The sequence below is a fragment of the Salvelinus alpinus genome, chromosome 11, assembly GCF_045679555.1.
Source record: "Salvelinus alpinus chromosome 11, SLU_Salpinus.1, whole genome shotgun sequence".
Taxonomy (NCBI): domain Eukaryota; kingdom Metazoa; phylum Chordata; class Actinopteri; order Salmoniformes; family Salmonidae; genus Salvelinus; species Salvelinus alpinus.
This window is the reverse complement of record NC_092096.1, coordinates 8,320,555-8,332,650: the sequence shown is the minus strand read 5'-3', so window position 1 is coordinate 8,332,650 and position 12,096 is coordinate 8,320,555. Positions and strand designations below refer to the sequence as shown.

Sequence of the window (12,096 nt, the reverse complement as noted above, 5' to 3'; positions counted from 1 at the left end):
GTGGACTACTGTTGTCCAAACCAGGGCTGTGTACTAAATGCTACCCTATTCCCTTAACAGGCTACACTGCTCCATTCACTGAGGCTCTAACCAGTGGTAATAACACACACACACACACACACACACACACACACACACACACACTCCAGTGTGTGGAGTTGGAGTTTGGGATTCTCCTCTTCTGACTCATAGATTCCTCTATTCCCCAGTGTGTTTCCTGTGTTGCTGTGGAATTTCATGGCTTTGTAGTTGTGGGCCAAAGCCGTCCCCTCCCCTAACTCCTCAGGGGTAGACGGTTAACAGCTTGAGGGGGATGGGGGAGTGTGGTTGTTGATGACCTACCACAGGGAGACCATGGTTTTGGAGCTGTAGCTGGTGGTCCAGGGTGATGGACAGGGGGGGGGCTTGTTCCAGGGAGCAGGAGGCTCCAGGGGTAGACTGATAAGACCCGAAGAGGAGGAACATGGAATAGAGTCTGGTTGTTGATGACCTACCACATGGAGATGGAAGAAGGGAGAGTTGTAGGAAGAAGGGAGAGTTGTAGGAAGGAGAGGGAGGGAGGGATGGGGAGGAGAGTGTGGTTGTTGATGGTCTACCACAGGGAGATGAAAGGAGGGAGAGTTGTAGGAAGGAGAGGGAGGGAGGGATGGGGGAGGAGAGTCTGGTTGTTGATGACCTACCACAGGGACCAGGAGGGAGAGTTGTAGGAAGGAGAGGGAGGGAGGGATGGGGAGGAGAGTCTGGTTGTTGATGACCTACCACAGGGAGAGTTGTAGGAAGGAGAGGGAGGGAGGGATGGGGAGGAGAGTCTGGTTGTTGATGACCTACCACAGGGAGAGTTGTAGGAAGGGAGCTGATGGGTCCAGGAGGTAGACGGTTAGGGGCTTGAGGAGCATGGTGGAGGATGGATGGGAGGTTTAGGGTCTGGTTGTTGTACTACAGAGAGCTCTGTGGGGTCCAGGGTGGAGAGGGGTGGTGTAGGATGGATGGGAGGTTTAGGGTCTGGTTGTTGTACCACAGAGAGCTCTGTGGGGTCCAGGGTGGAGAGGGGTGGTGGAGGGCTGTAGGATCTGGTTGGTGTACCGTAGGGGGCTGACGGTTCATGGAGGGTCCAGGGTGGAGGAATGGGAGGGGTCTGCTTGTAGTAATACAGGAAGCTTGGTTGCGCCCAATGACTCTAGTCACATCCAATGGTGACTGCTGTTTTCCACCGCAGATAGAGGTATGATCTCCCCAGTGGTTTCATAACCTCACCTCTAAACCTATCAGTCTCAAGTATCTGATGCTGTCTTCTGTTGGAGCACTTGTCACGGTGTATATTAATACACAGCTGCTCCTCCTCTCCTCTATCCCTCTCCTTCCTGCCCTCCCTTCCCTTCCCTTCTCCCTCCATCCCCTTCGCCCTCCTGCCCTCCCTTCCCTTCACCCTCCCTTCCCTTTTCCCTCCTGCCCTCCCTCCCCTTTACCCTCCTGCCCTCCCTCCCCTTTACCCTCCTGCCCTCCCTCCCCTTTTCCCTCCTGCCCTCCCTCCCCTTTACCCTCCTGCCCTCCCTCCCCTTTTCCCTCCTGCCCTCCCTCCCCTTTTCCCTCCTGCCCTCCCTCCCCTTTTCCCTCCTGCCCTCCCTCCCCTTTTCCTTCCTGCCCTCCCTCCCCTTTTCCTTCCTGCCCTCCCTCCCTCCCCTTTTCCTTCCTGCCCTCCCTCTCCTCCTCTCGCCCTCTAATACTCAACCCGATAACTCATTAAACTGGAGTAGGCTTGGATCTGAGAAACAGGCAGGCAGAGTGAAAGCTCCCTTCCTGTCACAGACTGAGACAGTGCCCAGGGATCCCTGAACGGGGTGGACCACCCTGTGAGGAGGCCCTGTAGTACTGCAGCGCCTCGACCCTCCAGAACAAACCAACGAGAGAGAGAGAGAGAGAGAGAGAGAGAGAGTGTTCCTTTAATTAGCTTGATGGTCAGAAACTGCACCAAGCCTACTGCTCAGTGTTAAAGGTTGATTCAGAATATTCCTACCTCTCTCTCTATATATATATGAAGAAGTTAATTCACAGCTGTTCTATTGGGATCTAATGCCCTACATTTAAGAAGTGGATGGAAACAGGTTCTAATTTCAGACTGATGTCATCAACACTTCCATTAGAGGACGCCATCCTCTGTTCCTCATGACAACCTGAAACAAACCTATTTGGAGAGGGGGAGGAGGAGGGAGGGAAAGAAGAAGAGGAGGAGGGAGGGAAAGAAGAGGAGGGGGGAGGGAAAGAAGAGGAGGGGGGAGGGAAAGGAGAGGAGGAGGAAGGAGGGGGAGAGGGAAAGGAGAGGAGGAGGAAGGAGGGAGGGAAAGAGGAGAGAGGAGGGAGAGGAGGAGGAGGAGAGGGAGGAGGGAAGGGAGAGGAGGGAGGGAGGGAGGAGGGAAAGGAGAGAAGGGGGGAGGAGAGAGGGGAGAAGGGAGAGAGAACCCAGCCAAGGGGTAGTATGGGGAATCCTCTGGTTGACTGGGAAGATACACACAGGCGTGCACGAATGCAAGCAGGGAGGCATGCTGGGCAGGCACACACACACACACAGCTGTGCGACCTGCACTTTTGTTTTGGGAGCACCCGTGTGAAAACACTATACAAATGAATTGCGTAACAATATTTAGTCCTGACACTCTTCTCTACGCTGCTCAAACAAGTCAGACTACCTCCTGCGGCCCACCGTTCCTCCACGCTGTTTAATCTCTAAGCTGTCAATTCATGCACTCAACGTATTCTTCCAGAACAAAGAACACTGCTGCTTTCCACGTTGCTTCTAAAATATGAATCCACATGTTTCTCTTTTTCTACTATTAGTTTGATGTATCTTGCTCTCTGCAAAACGCTAGTTAGTTAGGAGGATGGCATGTGCTTAAATAACGCTAATCGCTAGCTGGCTAGTAAAATGCCATTTAGCTAAATGCTCTATCTAGGGCAAAGCCAACGTTAGCTCTAATGCATGTAGTTACCAGTGGTGGTGTATAGATCAGTACGTTGTTTGTGCAACGTCCCCTGGGAGAAACTGATCAACACTTTGGTTCCTACCCTGTCATTAACTCCTACCTGGCTTTTTCCCATTTGTTGTGGTGTAAACACCAACAATAGAATTACAATAGTCATTGTGTTTGTATGATTCCAACAGTTCAGATGATTGGATCTCAGGCAGGTCAAAACCTGAAGTCATCTAGAGACGTTCAGTCTCCGTCTTCATTCAAATGTGTTTGTTTTGCTCCAGGCACCTAAGGAACCACAATGGAAATAAGTCAGACTTTTTATTTTGTTATCGCCCTCACTTAAAAAAATAAAATAAAAACTGGTAAATAAAAATCAATCTATATCGTAATATTTTGTTGAAAAATTGAAATTATATATTTTTTCCCATATGGTGCAGCCGTACTAACATCCTGGTAACTTTAGCAGCATATGAAAACACTTGATGGCACAGAAAGAAAGGAAAAGTCTTGTACAGGTGATGTGCTTCAAAAGTCAGTAGGATTCAAAGGCTGCATTTAGACAGGCAGCACAATTCAGAGTTTTTTTGTTCCACTAATTGGTATTTTTGTCAGATCAGCTCTGAAAAAGATCTAATGTGAAAAGACCAATGTAATAGAAAAATAGATCAGAATTAGTCTGCCTGTCTAAATGCAGCCATATGGCCCCAATGTAGGCTAGTTCTCAATCAATTAAAAATATATATTATTCTGGTAATTTAGAGCTCCACACACACACACACACACACACACACACACACACACACACACACACACACACACACAGTTACACTTTGCACTACTTTGAACAACATTAGGTTCTCAGACAGTAATACATTCTAAAACTGGCAACACAAAGAGCCAGCAGGCATTCTGTCTATAAATAGCTCTGTAACACATTTCCACCCAGCCGAGCAGTCTTAGTACAGTAGAGCTGGCTGGGACTGATTGGCTAGGCTGAGCATTACGAGGTAGAGAGGCAGACTGAACTATGACAGTCTGGACACTTTAACTAGTCCCTACTAACCTGGTTGGACCAAAACACATGTCCTGGACTAAAAAGCCGCTTTGTCAGATGAATGTAGGCTCAAATATTTATTCCAGACCTCTCCAGTAACATGATACAGTTCACTCAGAAAGTATTCATACCCCTTGACTTTTTCCACATTTTGTTACGTTACAGCCTTATTCTAAAATGGATTAAATTGTCCCCCCCCCTCATCAATCTACACACAATAGCCCATAATAACAAAGCAAAAACTGGTTTTTATAAATTTTTGCTAAGTTATTAAAAATAAATAGCTGAAATAACATTTACATAAGTATTCTGACCCTTTACTTTGTTGAAGCACCTTTGGCAGCGATTACAGCCTTGAGTCTTCTTGGGTGTGACGCTACAAGCTTGGCACACCTGTATTTGGGGAGTTTCTCCCATTCTTCTCTGCAGATCCTCTGAGTTCCTGAGCACTCTGGAGCAGGTTTTCATCAAGGATCTCTCTGTACTTTGCTCCATTCATCTTTCCCTCAATCCTGACTAGTCTTCCCGTCCCTGCTGCTGAAAAACATCCCCACAGCATGATGCTGCCACCACCATGCTTCACCGTAGGGATGCTGCCAGGTTTCCTCCAGACTTGACGCTTGGCATTCAGGCCAAAGAGTTCAATCTTGGTTTCATCAGTCTAGGTGCCTTTTGGCAAACTACAAGCGGTCTGTCATGTGCCTTTTACTGAGGAGTGGCTTCCGTCTGGCTACTCGACCATAAAGGCCTGATTGGTGGAGTGCTGCAGAGATGGTTGTCCTTCTGGAAGGTTCTCCCATCTCCACAGAGGAACGCTGGAGCTCCTTCAGAGTGACCATCGGGTTCTTGGTCACCTTCCTGGCCAAGGCCCTTCTCCCCCGATTGCTCAGTTTGGCCGGGCGGCCAGCTCTAGGAAGAGTCTTGGTGGTTCCAAACTTCTTCCATTTAAGAATGATGGAGGCCACTGTGTTCTTGGGGACCTTCAATGCTGCAGACATTTGTTGGTGTTCTTTCTCAGATCTGTGCCTCGACACAATCCTGTCTCGGAGCTCTACGGACAATTCCTTTGTCCTCATGGCTTGGTTTATGCTCTGACATGCACTGTCAACTGTGGGACCTTTATATAGACAGGTGTGTGCCTTTCCAAATATATGTCCAATCAATTGAATTTACCACAGGTGGACTCCAATCAAGTTGTAGAAACACCTGAAGGATGATCAATGGAAACAGGATGTACCTGAGATACATTTTCGAGTGTCATAGCAAAAGGTCTGAATACTTACAGTACCAGTCTAAAGTTTGGACACACCTACTCATTCAAGGGTTTTAATTTTTATTTAAAAAAATTAGTTTTTGCTTTGTCATTATGGGGTATTGTGATGTCATTATGGGGTATTGTGATGTCATTATGGGGTATTGTGATGTCATTATGGGGTATTGTGTGTAGATTGAGGAGGAAAAATATTTATTTAATCCATTTTAGAATAAGGCTGTAACGAAAAAAATTGTGGAAAAGGTAAAAGGGTCTGAATACTTTCCGAATGCACTGTATTGTAAATACTATTTAGTTCTATATAACATACCATGTTATATACTGTATTGTAAATACTATTTAGTTCTATATAACATACCATGTTATATACTGTATTGTAAATACTATTTAGTTCTATATAACATACTATGTTATTAAACACTGTATTGTAAATACTATTTAGTTCTATATAACATACTATGTTATACACTGTATTGTAAATACTATTTAGTTCTATATAACACACTGTATTGTAAATACTATTTAGTTCTATATAACATACTATGTTATACACTGTATTGTAAATACTATTTAGTTATATTTAACATATGTTGCACACTGAGTACTGTTTCCATTACATAGAATAGACTGACCAGGTGAATCCAGGGGAAAGCTATGATCCCTTATTGATGTCACTTGTTAAATCCACTTCAATCAGTGTAGATGAAGGGTAGGAGACAGGTTTAAAGAAGGATTTTTAAGGCTTGAGACAATTTGAGACATGGATTGTGTATGTGTGCCATTCAAGATTGTAAAGGGGCAAGACAACAGATGTAAGTGCCTTTGAACAGGGTATGGCAGTAGGTGCCATGCGCACCGGTTTGTGTGTCAAGAACTGCAAAGCTGCTGGTTATTTCACACTCAACAGTTTTCCTGTGTGTGTCAAGAATGGTCCACCACCCAAAGGACATCCAGACAAATTGTCACAACTGTGGGAAGCATTGGAGTCAACGTGGGCCAGCATCCCTGTGGAACGCTTTCCACACCTTGTAGAGTCCATGACCCGACGAGTTGAGGCTGTTCTGAGGGAAAGGAGGGGGGGGGGGCAACTCAATATTAAGAATGTATTCTTAATGTTTTGTACACTCTCAGTGTAGATAACCTTCCTCCTATTGGATATCTTCCCTGTATCGAAGGCAACCGTGTAGATCCAATTCCAGTAATAGGATGTGTTGTTTCTGTGTTCCAGTAACAGGATGTGTTGTTTCTGTGTTCCAGTAATAGGATGTGTTGTTTCTGTGTTCCTGTAACAGGATGTGTTGTTTCTGTGTTCCTGTAACAGGATGTGTTGTTTCTGTGTTCCAGTTTCAGTATTAGGATGTGTTGTTTCTGTGTTCCAGTTCCAGTATTAGGATGTGTTGTTTCTGTGTTCCTGTAACAGGATGTGTTGTTTCTGTGTTCCAGTAACAGGATGTGTTGTTTCTGTGTTCCAGTAATAGGATGTGTTGTTTCTGTGTTCCAGTAACAGGATGTGTTGTTTCTGTGTTCCAGTAACAGGATGTGTTGTTTCTGTGTTCCAGTAATAGGATGTGTTGTTTCTGTGTTCCTGTAACAGGATGTGTTGTTTCTGTGTTCCTGTAACAGGATGTGTTGTTTCTGTGTTCCTGTAACAGGATGTGTTGTTTCTGTGTTCCTGTAACAGGATGTGTTGTTTCTGTGTTCCTGTAACAGGATGTGTTGTTTCTGTGTTCCTGTAACAGGATGTGTTGTTTCTGTGTTCCAGTAACAGGATGTGTTGTTTCTGTGTTCCTGTAACAGGATGTGTTGTTTCTGTGTTCCTGTAACAGGATGTGTTGTTTCTGTGTTCCAGTAACAGGATGTGTTGTTTCTGTGTTCCTGTAACAGGATGTGTTGTTTCTGTGTTCCTGTAACAGGATGTGTTGTTTCTGTGTTCTTGTAACAGGATGTGTTGTTTCTGTGTTCCTGTAACAGGATGTGGTGTTTCTGTGTTCCAGTTTCAGTATTAGGATGTGTTGTTTCTGTGTTCCAGTTCCAGTATTAGGATGTGTTGTTTCTGTGTTCCAGTAACAGGATGTGTTGTTTCTGTGTTCCAGTAACAGGATGTGTTGTTTCTGTGTTCCAGTATTAGGATGTGTTGTTTCTGTGTTCCAGTATTAGGATGTGTTGTGTCTGTGTTCCAGTATTAGGATGTGTTGTTTCTGTGTTCCAGTATTAGGATGTGTTGTGTCTGTGTTCCAGTATTAGGATGTGTTGTTTCTGTGTTCCAGTAATAGGATGTGTTGTTTCTGTGTTCCAGTTTCAGGATGTGGTGTTTCTGTGTTCCAGTATTAGGATGTGTTGTTTCTGTGTTCCAGTAACAGGATGTGTTGTTTCTGTGTTCCAGTAACAGGATGTGTTGTTTCTGTGTTCCTGTATTAGGATGTGGTGTTTCTGTGTTCCAGTAACAGGATGTGTTGTTTCTGTGTTCCAGTAACAGGATGTGTTGTTTCTGTGTTCCAGTAACAGGATGTGTTGTTTCTGTGTTCCTGTATTAGGATGTGGTGTTTCTGTGTTCCAGTAACAGGATGTGTTGTTTCTGTGTTCCAGTAACAGGATGTGTTGTTTCTGTGTTCCAGTATTAGGATGTGTTGTTTCTGTGTTCCAGTAACAGGATGTGGTGTTTCTGTGTTCCAGTATTAGGATGTGGTGTTTCTGTGTTCCAGTAACAGGATGTGTTGTTTCTGTGTTCCTGTATTAGGATGTGTTGTTTCTGTGTTCCAGTAACAGGATGTGTTGTTTCTGTGTTCCAGTAATAGGATGTGGTGTTTCTGTGTTCCAGTAACAGGATGTGTTGTTTCTGTGTTCCAGTTCCAGTATTAGGATGTGTTGTTTCTGTGTTCCTGTTCCAGTATTAGGATGTGGTGTTTCTGTGTTCCAGTAACAGGATGTGTTGTTTCTGTGTGTTCCAGTATTAGGATGTGGTGTTTCTGTGTTCCAGTAACAGGATGTGTTGTTTCTGTGTTCCAGTTCCAGTATTAGGATGTGTTGTTTCTGTGTTCCAGTAATAGGATGTGGTGTTTCTGTGTTCCAGTAACAGGATGTGTTGTTTCTGTGTTCCAGTTCCAGTATTAGGATGTGTTGTTTCTGTGTTCCAGTAACAGGATGTGTTGTTTCTGTGTTCCAGTAATAGGATGTGGTGTTTCTGTGTTCCAGTAACAGGATGTGTTGTTTCTGTGTTCCAGTTCCAGTAATAGGATGTGTTGTTTCTGTGTTCCAGTAACAGGATGTGTTGTTTCTGTGTTCCAGTAACAGGATGTGTTGTTTCTGTGTTCCAGTATTAGGATGTGTTGTTTCTGTGTTCCAGTAACAGGATGTGTTGTTTCTGTGTTCCAGTAATAGGATGTGTTGTTTCTGTGTTCCAGTATTAGGATGTGTTGTTTCTGTGTTCCAGTATTAGGATGTGGTGTTTCTGTGTTCCAGTAATAGGATGTGTTGTTTCTGTGTTCCAGTAACAGGATGTGTTGTTTCTGTGTTCCAGTAACAGGATGTGTTGTTTCTGTGTTCCAGTAACAGGATGTGTTGTTTCTGTGTTCCAGTAACAGGATGTGTTGTTTCTGTGTTCCAGTAACAGGATGTGTTGTTTCTGTGTTCCAGTAATAGGATGTGTTGTTTCTGTGTTCCAGTAATAGGATGTGTTGTTTCTGTGTTCCAGTATTAGGATGTGTTGTTTCTGTGTTCCAGTAATAGGATGTGTTGTTTCTGTGTTCCAGTATTAGGATGTGTTGTTTCTGTGTTCCAGTTTCAGTATTAGGATGTGTTGTTTCTGTGTTCCAGTTTCAGTATTAGGATGTGTTGTTTCTGTGTTCCAGGTTGGCCTTCCTTCTATGACCTGGTAAAGGAGGAGTCAGTCACTGTAACAGACGATTTCGCCTACGGGATGCACAGAGTTGAGACCAGCTGTAGTCAGGTAAAACTGGTTCACCTTATTTCACCTTTATTTGAAGTCATTGATAACCAATTCTCTGTTACAATAACGACCTGGTTAGATATGAGGTCTACCTAGAGGGTGAAGAGTAGCAGAGATAGGATCTCTGTTTGGTGGAGCAGAAGTAGAGACTAGATTATTGGTTCTCCTTGGTAGGGTGCCAGATTTTAGTTTTTATATTTACAACACAACAAAATGTTGCTTGGATATTGCCGAGTAACCCGTCCTTTCTGTGTGTTTTCAGTGTGGTTCTCACCTCGGACACCTGTTTGATGACGGGCCCAGACCCACAGGGAAACGATACTGCATCAACTCTGCCTCTCTGGGCTTCCAGTCTGCCTCAGCCTCTAGCCCACCCAGCAACGGAGATGGGACAGGGGCTGGAGCTGGGGCTGGGGCAGGGGCAGGAGCTGGAGCTGGGGCTGGGCCAGGTGGTGCGGTCGGGGGCAAGACTGAGCTCTGAGTAGGGTCTCCTTGGTCTTGGACAGATTTCAGGAATACAGGAAGTACAGGCACGGTCACTCACTCCTTATCCAAACTGGTAGCCTCGTTCCTGGTCGAAATGTTACAAACAGAACAGCTGGAGAATATAGGTTACACAGATTCAGAAAACAGTCAGTCAACTAGGTTAAACAGATATGAAAACAGTCAGTCAACTAGGTTACACAGATATGAAAACAGTCAGCCAACTAGGTTACACAGATATGAAAACAGTCAGCCAACTAGGTTACACAGATCCGAAAACAGTCAGCCAACTAGGTTACACAGATCCGAAAACAGTCAGCCAACTAGGTTACACAGATCCGAAAACAGTCAGCCAACTAGGTTACACAGATCCGAAAACAGTCAGCCAACTAGGTTACGCAGATCCGAAAACAGTCAGCCAACTAGGTTACGCAGATCCGAAAACAGTCAGCCAACTAGGTTACGCAGATCCGAAAACAGTCAGCCAACTAGGTTACGCAGATCCAGAAAACAGTCAGCCAACTAGGTTACACAGATCCCAAAACAGTCAGCCAACTAGGTTACACAGATCCAGAAAACAGTCAGCCAACTAGGTTACACAGATCCGAAAACAGTCAGCCAACTAGGTTACACAGATCCAGAAAACAGTCAGACAACTAGGTTACACAGATCCGAAAACAGTCAGACAACTAGGTTACGCAGATCCGAAAACAGTCAGCCAACTAGGTTACGCAGATCTGAAAACAGTCAGCCAACTAGGTTACACAGATCCGAAAACAGTCAGACAACTAGGTTACGCAGATCCAGAAAACAGTCAGCCAACTACAGTCAGCTCAATAAGGGGCCATCAGCGCCCCTTAGAAACATGTGGAACATGATGCCTCATCTGTGGCTTTGTAGGTTACACACACCCAAATACAGTCGGTCAAATAGAGTCAGACCAAATGACCACAGTGGCCACGTACCAAGCTGGCCAACCACTGGCTGCCTGCCTTAATAAAGTCCCAGGCCTCTACTGTACTATACAACTGTCTGAGGAGGCAAATATTGGATGCAATATCACGTTGCTCACATTTTGCTTTTGACCGTTACACGTTTTGATCATATTTAAAGTATATCAACTGTTATATTTTTCTTTCTAGTATATTTAAAGCCTTTTGCTTTTGGGGAAAAAGTGAATGAATTATATATTATTATTATGATTGTTTGGACTTGACTTTGAAGAACAATGTGTGTTGTAAAAAAAATAAAAAGGTGATATTTGATACCGAGGAGTTGACAGTTTAAGGACGACGCTCCTATGAGCTGTAAAATACACACCAAGACGATAAATAACCATTCTGTCCAATAAGAAAGACACACACACACACACACACACACACACATACACACACACACACCAATAAGACAGACCTTGTGTTTAGTGTGAATACAACATTAACCTGTCTTCTCAAAGGTTTCTTCTTCTCCTGCTGCCCCGCTACTTCCTGTGTTGGTCAGTCTATTCTTCTTCTCCTGCTGCCCCGCTACTTCCTGTTGTGGGTCAGTCTATTCTTCTTCTCCTGCTGCCCCGCTACTTCCTGTTGTGGGTCAGTCTATTCTTCTTCTCCTGCTGCCCCGCTACTTCCTGTTGTGGGTCAGTCTATTCTTCTTCTCCTGTTGCCTCGCTACTTCCTGTTGTGGGTCAGTCTATTCTTCTTCTCCTGTTGCCTCGCTACTTCCTGTTGTGGGTCAGTCTATTCTTCTTCTCCTGCTGCCCCGCTACTTCCTGTTGTGGGTCAGTCTATTCTTCTTCTCCTGCTGCCCCGCTACTTCCTGTTGTGGGTCAGTCTATTCTTCTTCTCCTGCTGCCCCGCTACTTCCTGTTGTGGGTCAGTCTATTCTTCTTCTCCTGCTGCCCCGCTACTTCCTGCTGTGGGTCAGTCTATTCTTCTTCTCCTGCTGCCCCGCTACTTCCTGTTGTGGGTCAGTCTATTCTTCTTCTCCTGCTGCCCCGCTACTTCCTGTTGTGGGTCAGTCTATTCTTCTTCTCCTGCTGCCCCGCTACTTCCTGCTGTTGGTCAGTCTATTCTTGCCTCTAGTTGAATATGTTTTTTTTTTGCGTTTTTTTTTATTCCCAGACTTGTATTGACAGAATGTTATATTAAAATAAAACTTGACACAGCAGTGTTGATGTTTACTTGAGTTATTTGGATGTTTTTTTTGACCATGTTACTTTTAAAATGCCATATTTGTTTGAGAGAAGAGTTGAAGACTAGTTTACATTGTAGCAAACAGACCAAAAAGGAGACAGTGAATGACGTGCCACGCCAACAGGACCTCTGTACACTGTGAGGAACATTTCTCCTGTGTTAACCTGGGAGTGGACAGA

The 12,096-nt window shown here is 44.7% G+C and overlaps 1 protein-coding gene across 33 annotated transcripts in view; it reads left to right on the top strand.

The window, feature by feature from the left end:
• msrb3 (methionine sulfoxide reductase B3) overlaps nucleotides 1–11,891 on the top strand; it is a 56,146-nt gene extending 44,255 nt beyond the window's left edge. For 8 of the 33 annotated variants that reach the window (XM_071331648.1, XM_071331647.1, XM_071331646.1 and 5 more), the window contains 2 exons: nucleotides 9,145–9,242; nucleotides 9,505–11,891. In XM_071331648.1, the coding sequence (XP_071187749.1) occupies nucleotides 9,145–9,242; nucleotides 9,505–9,723 (317 nt within the window). In that variant the 3' untranslated portion in view covers nucleotides 9,724–11,891. Of the gene's footprint in view, nucleotides 1–9,144; nucleotides 9,243–9,504 lie in introns of those variants that run through there. The other 25 variants (XR_011666801.1, XR_011666800.1, XR_011666803.1 and 22 more) reach the window with 25 other exon arrangements.
• Nucleotides 11,892–12,096: the final 205 nt, after the last annotated feature.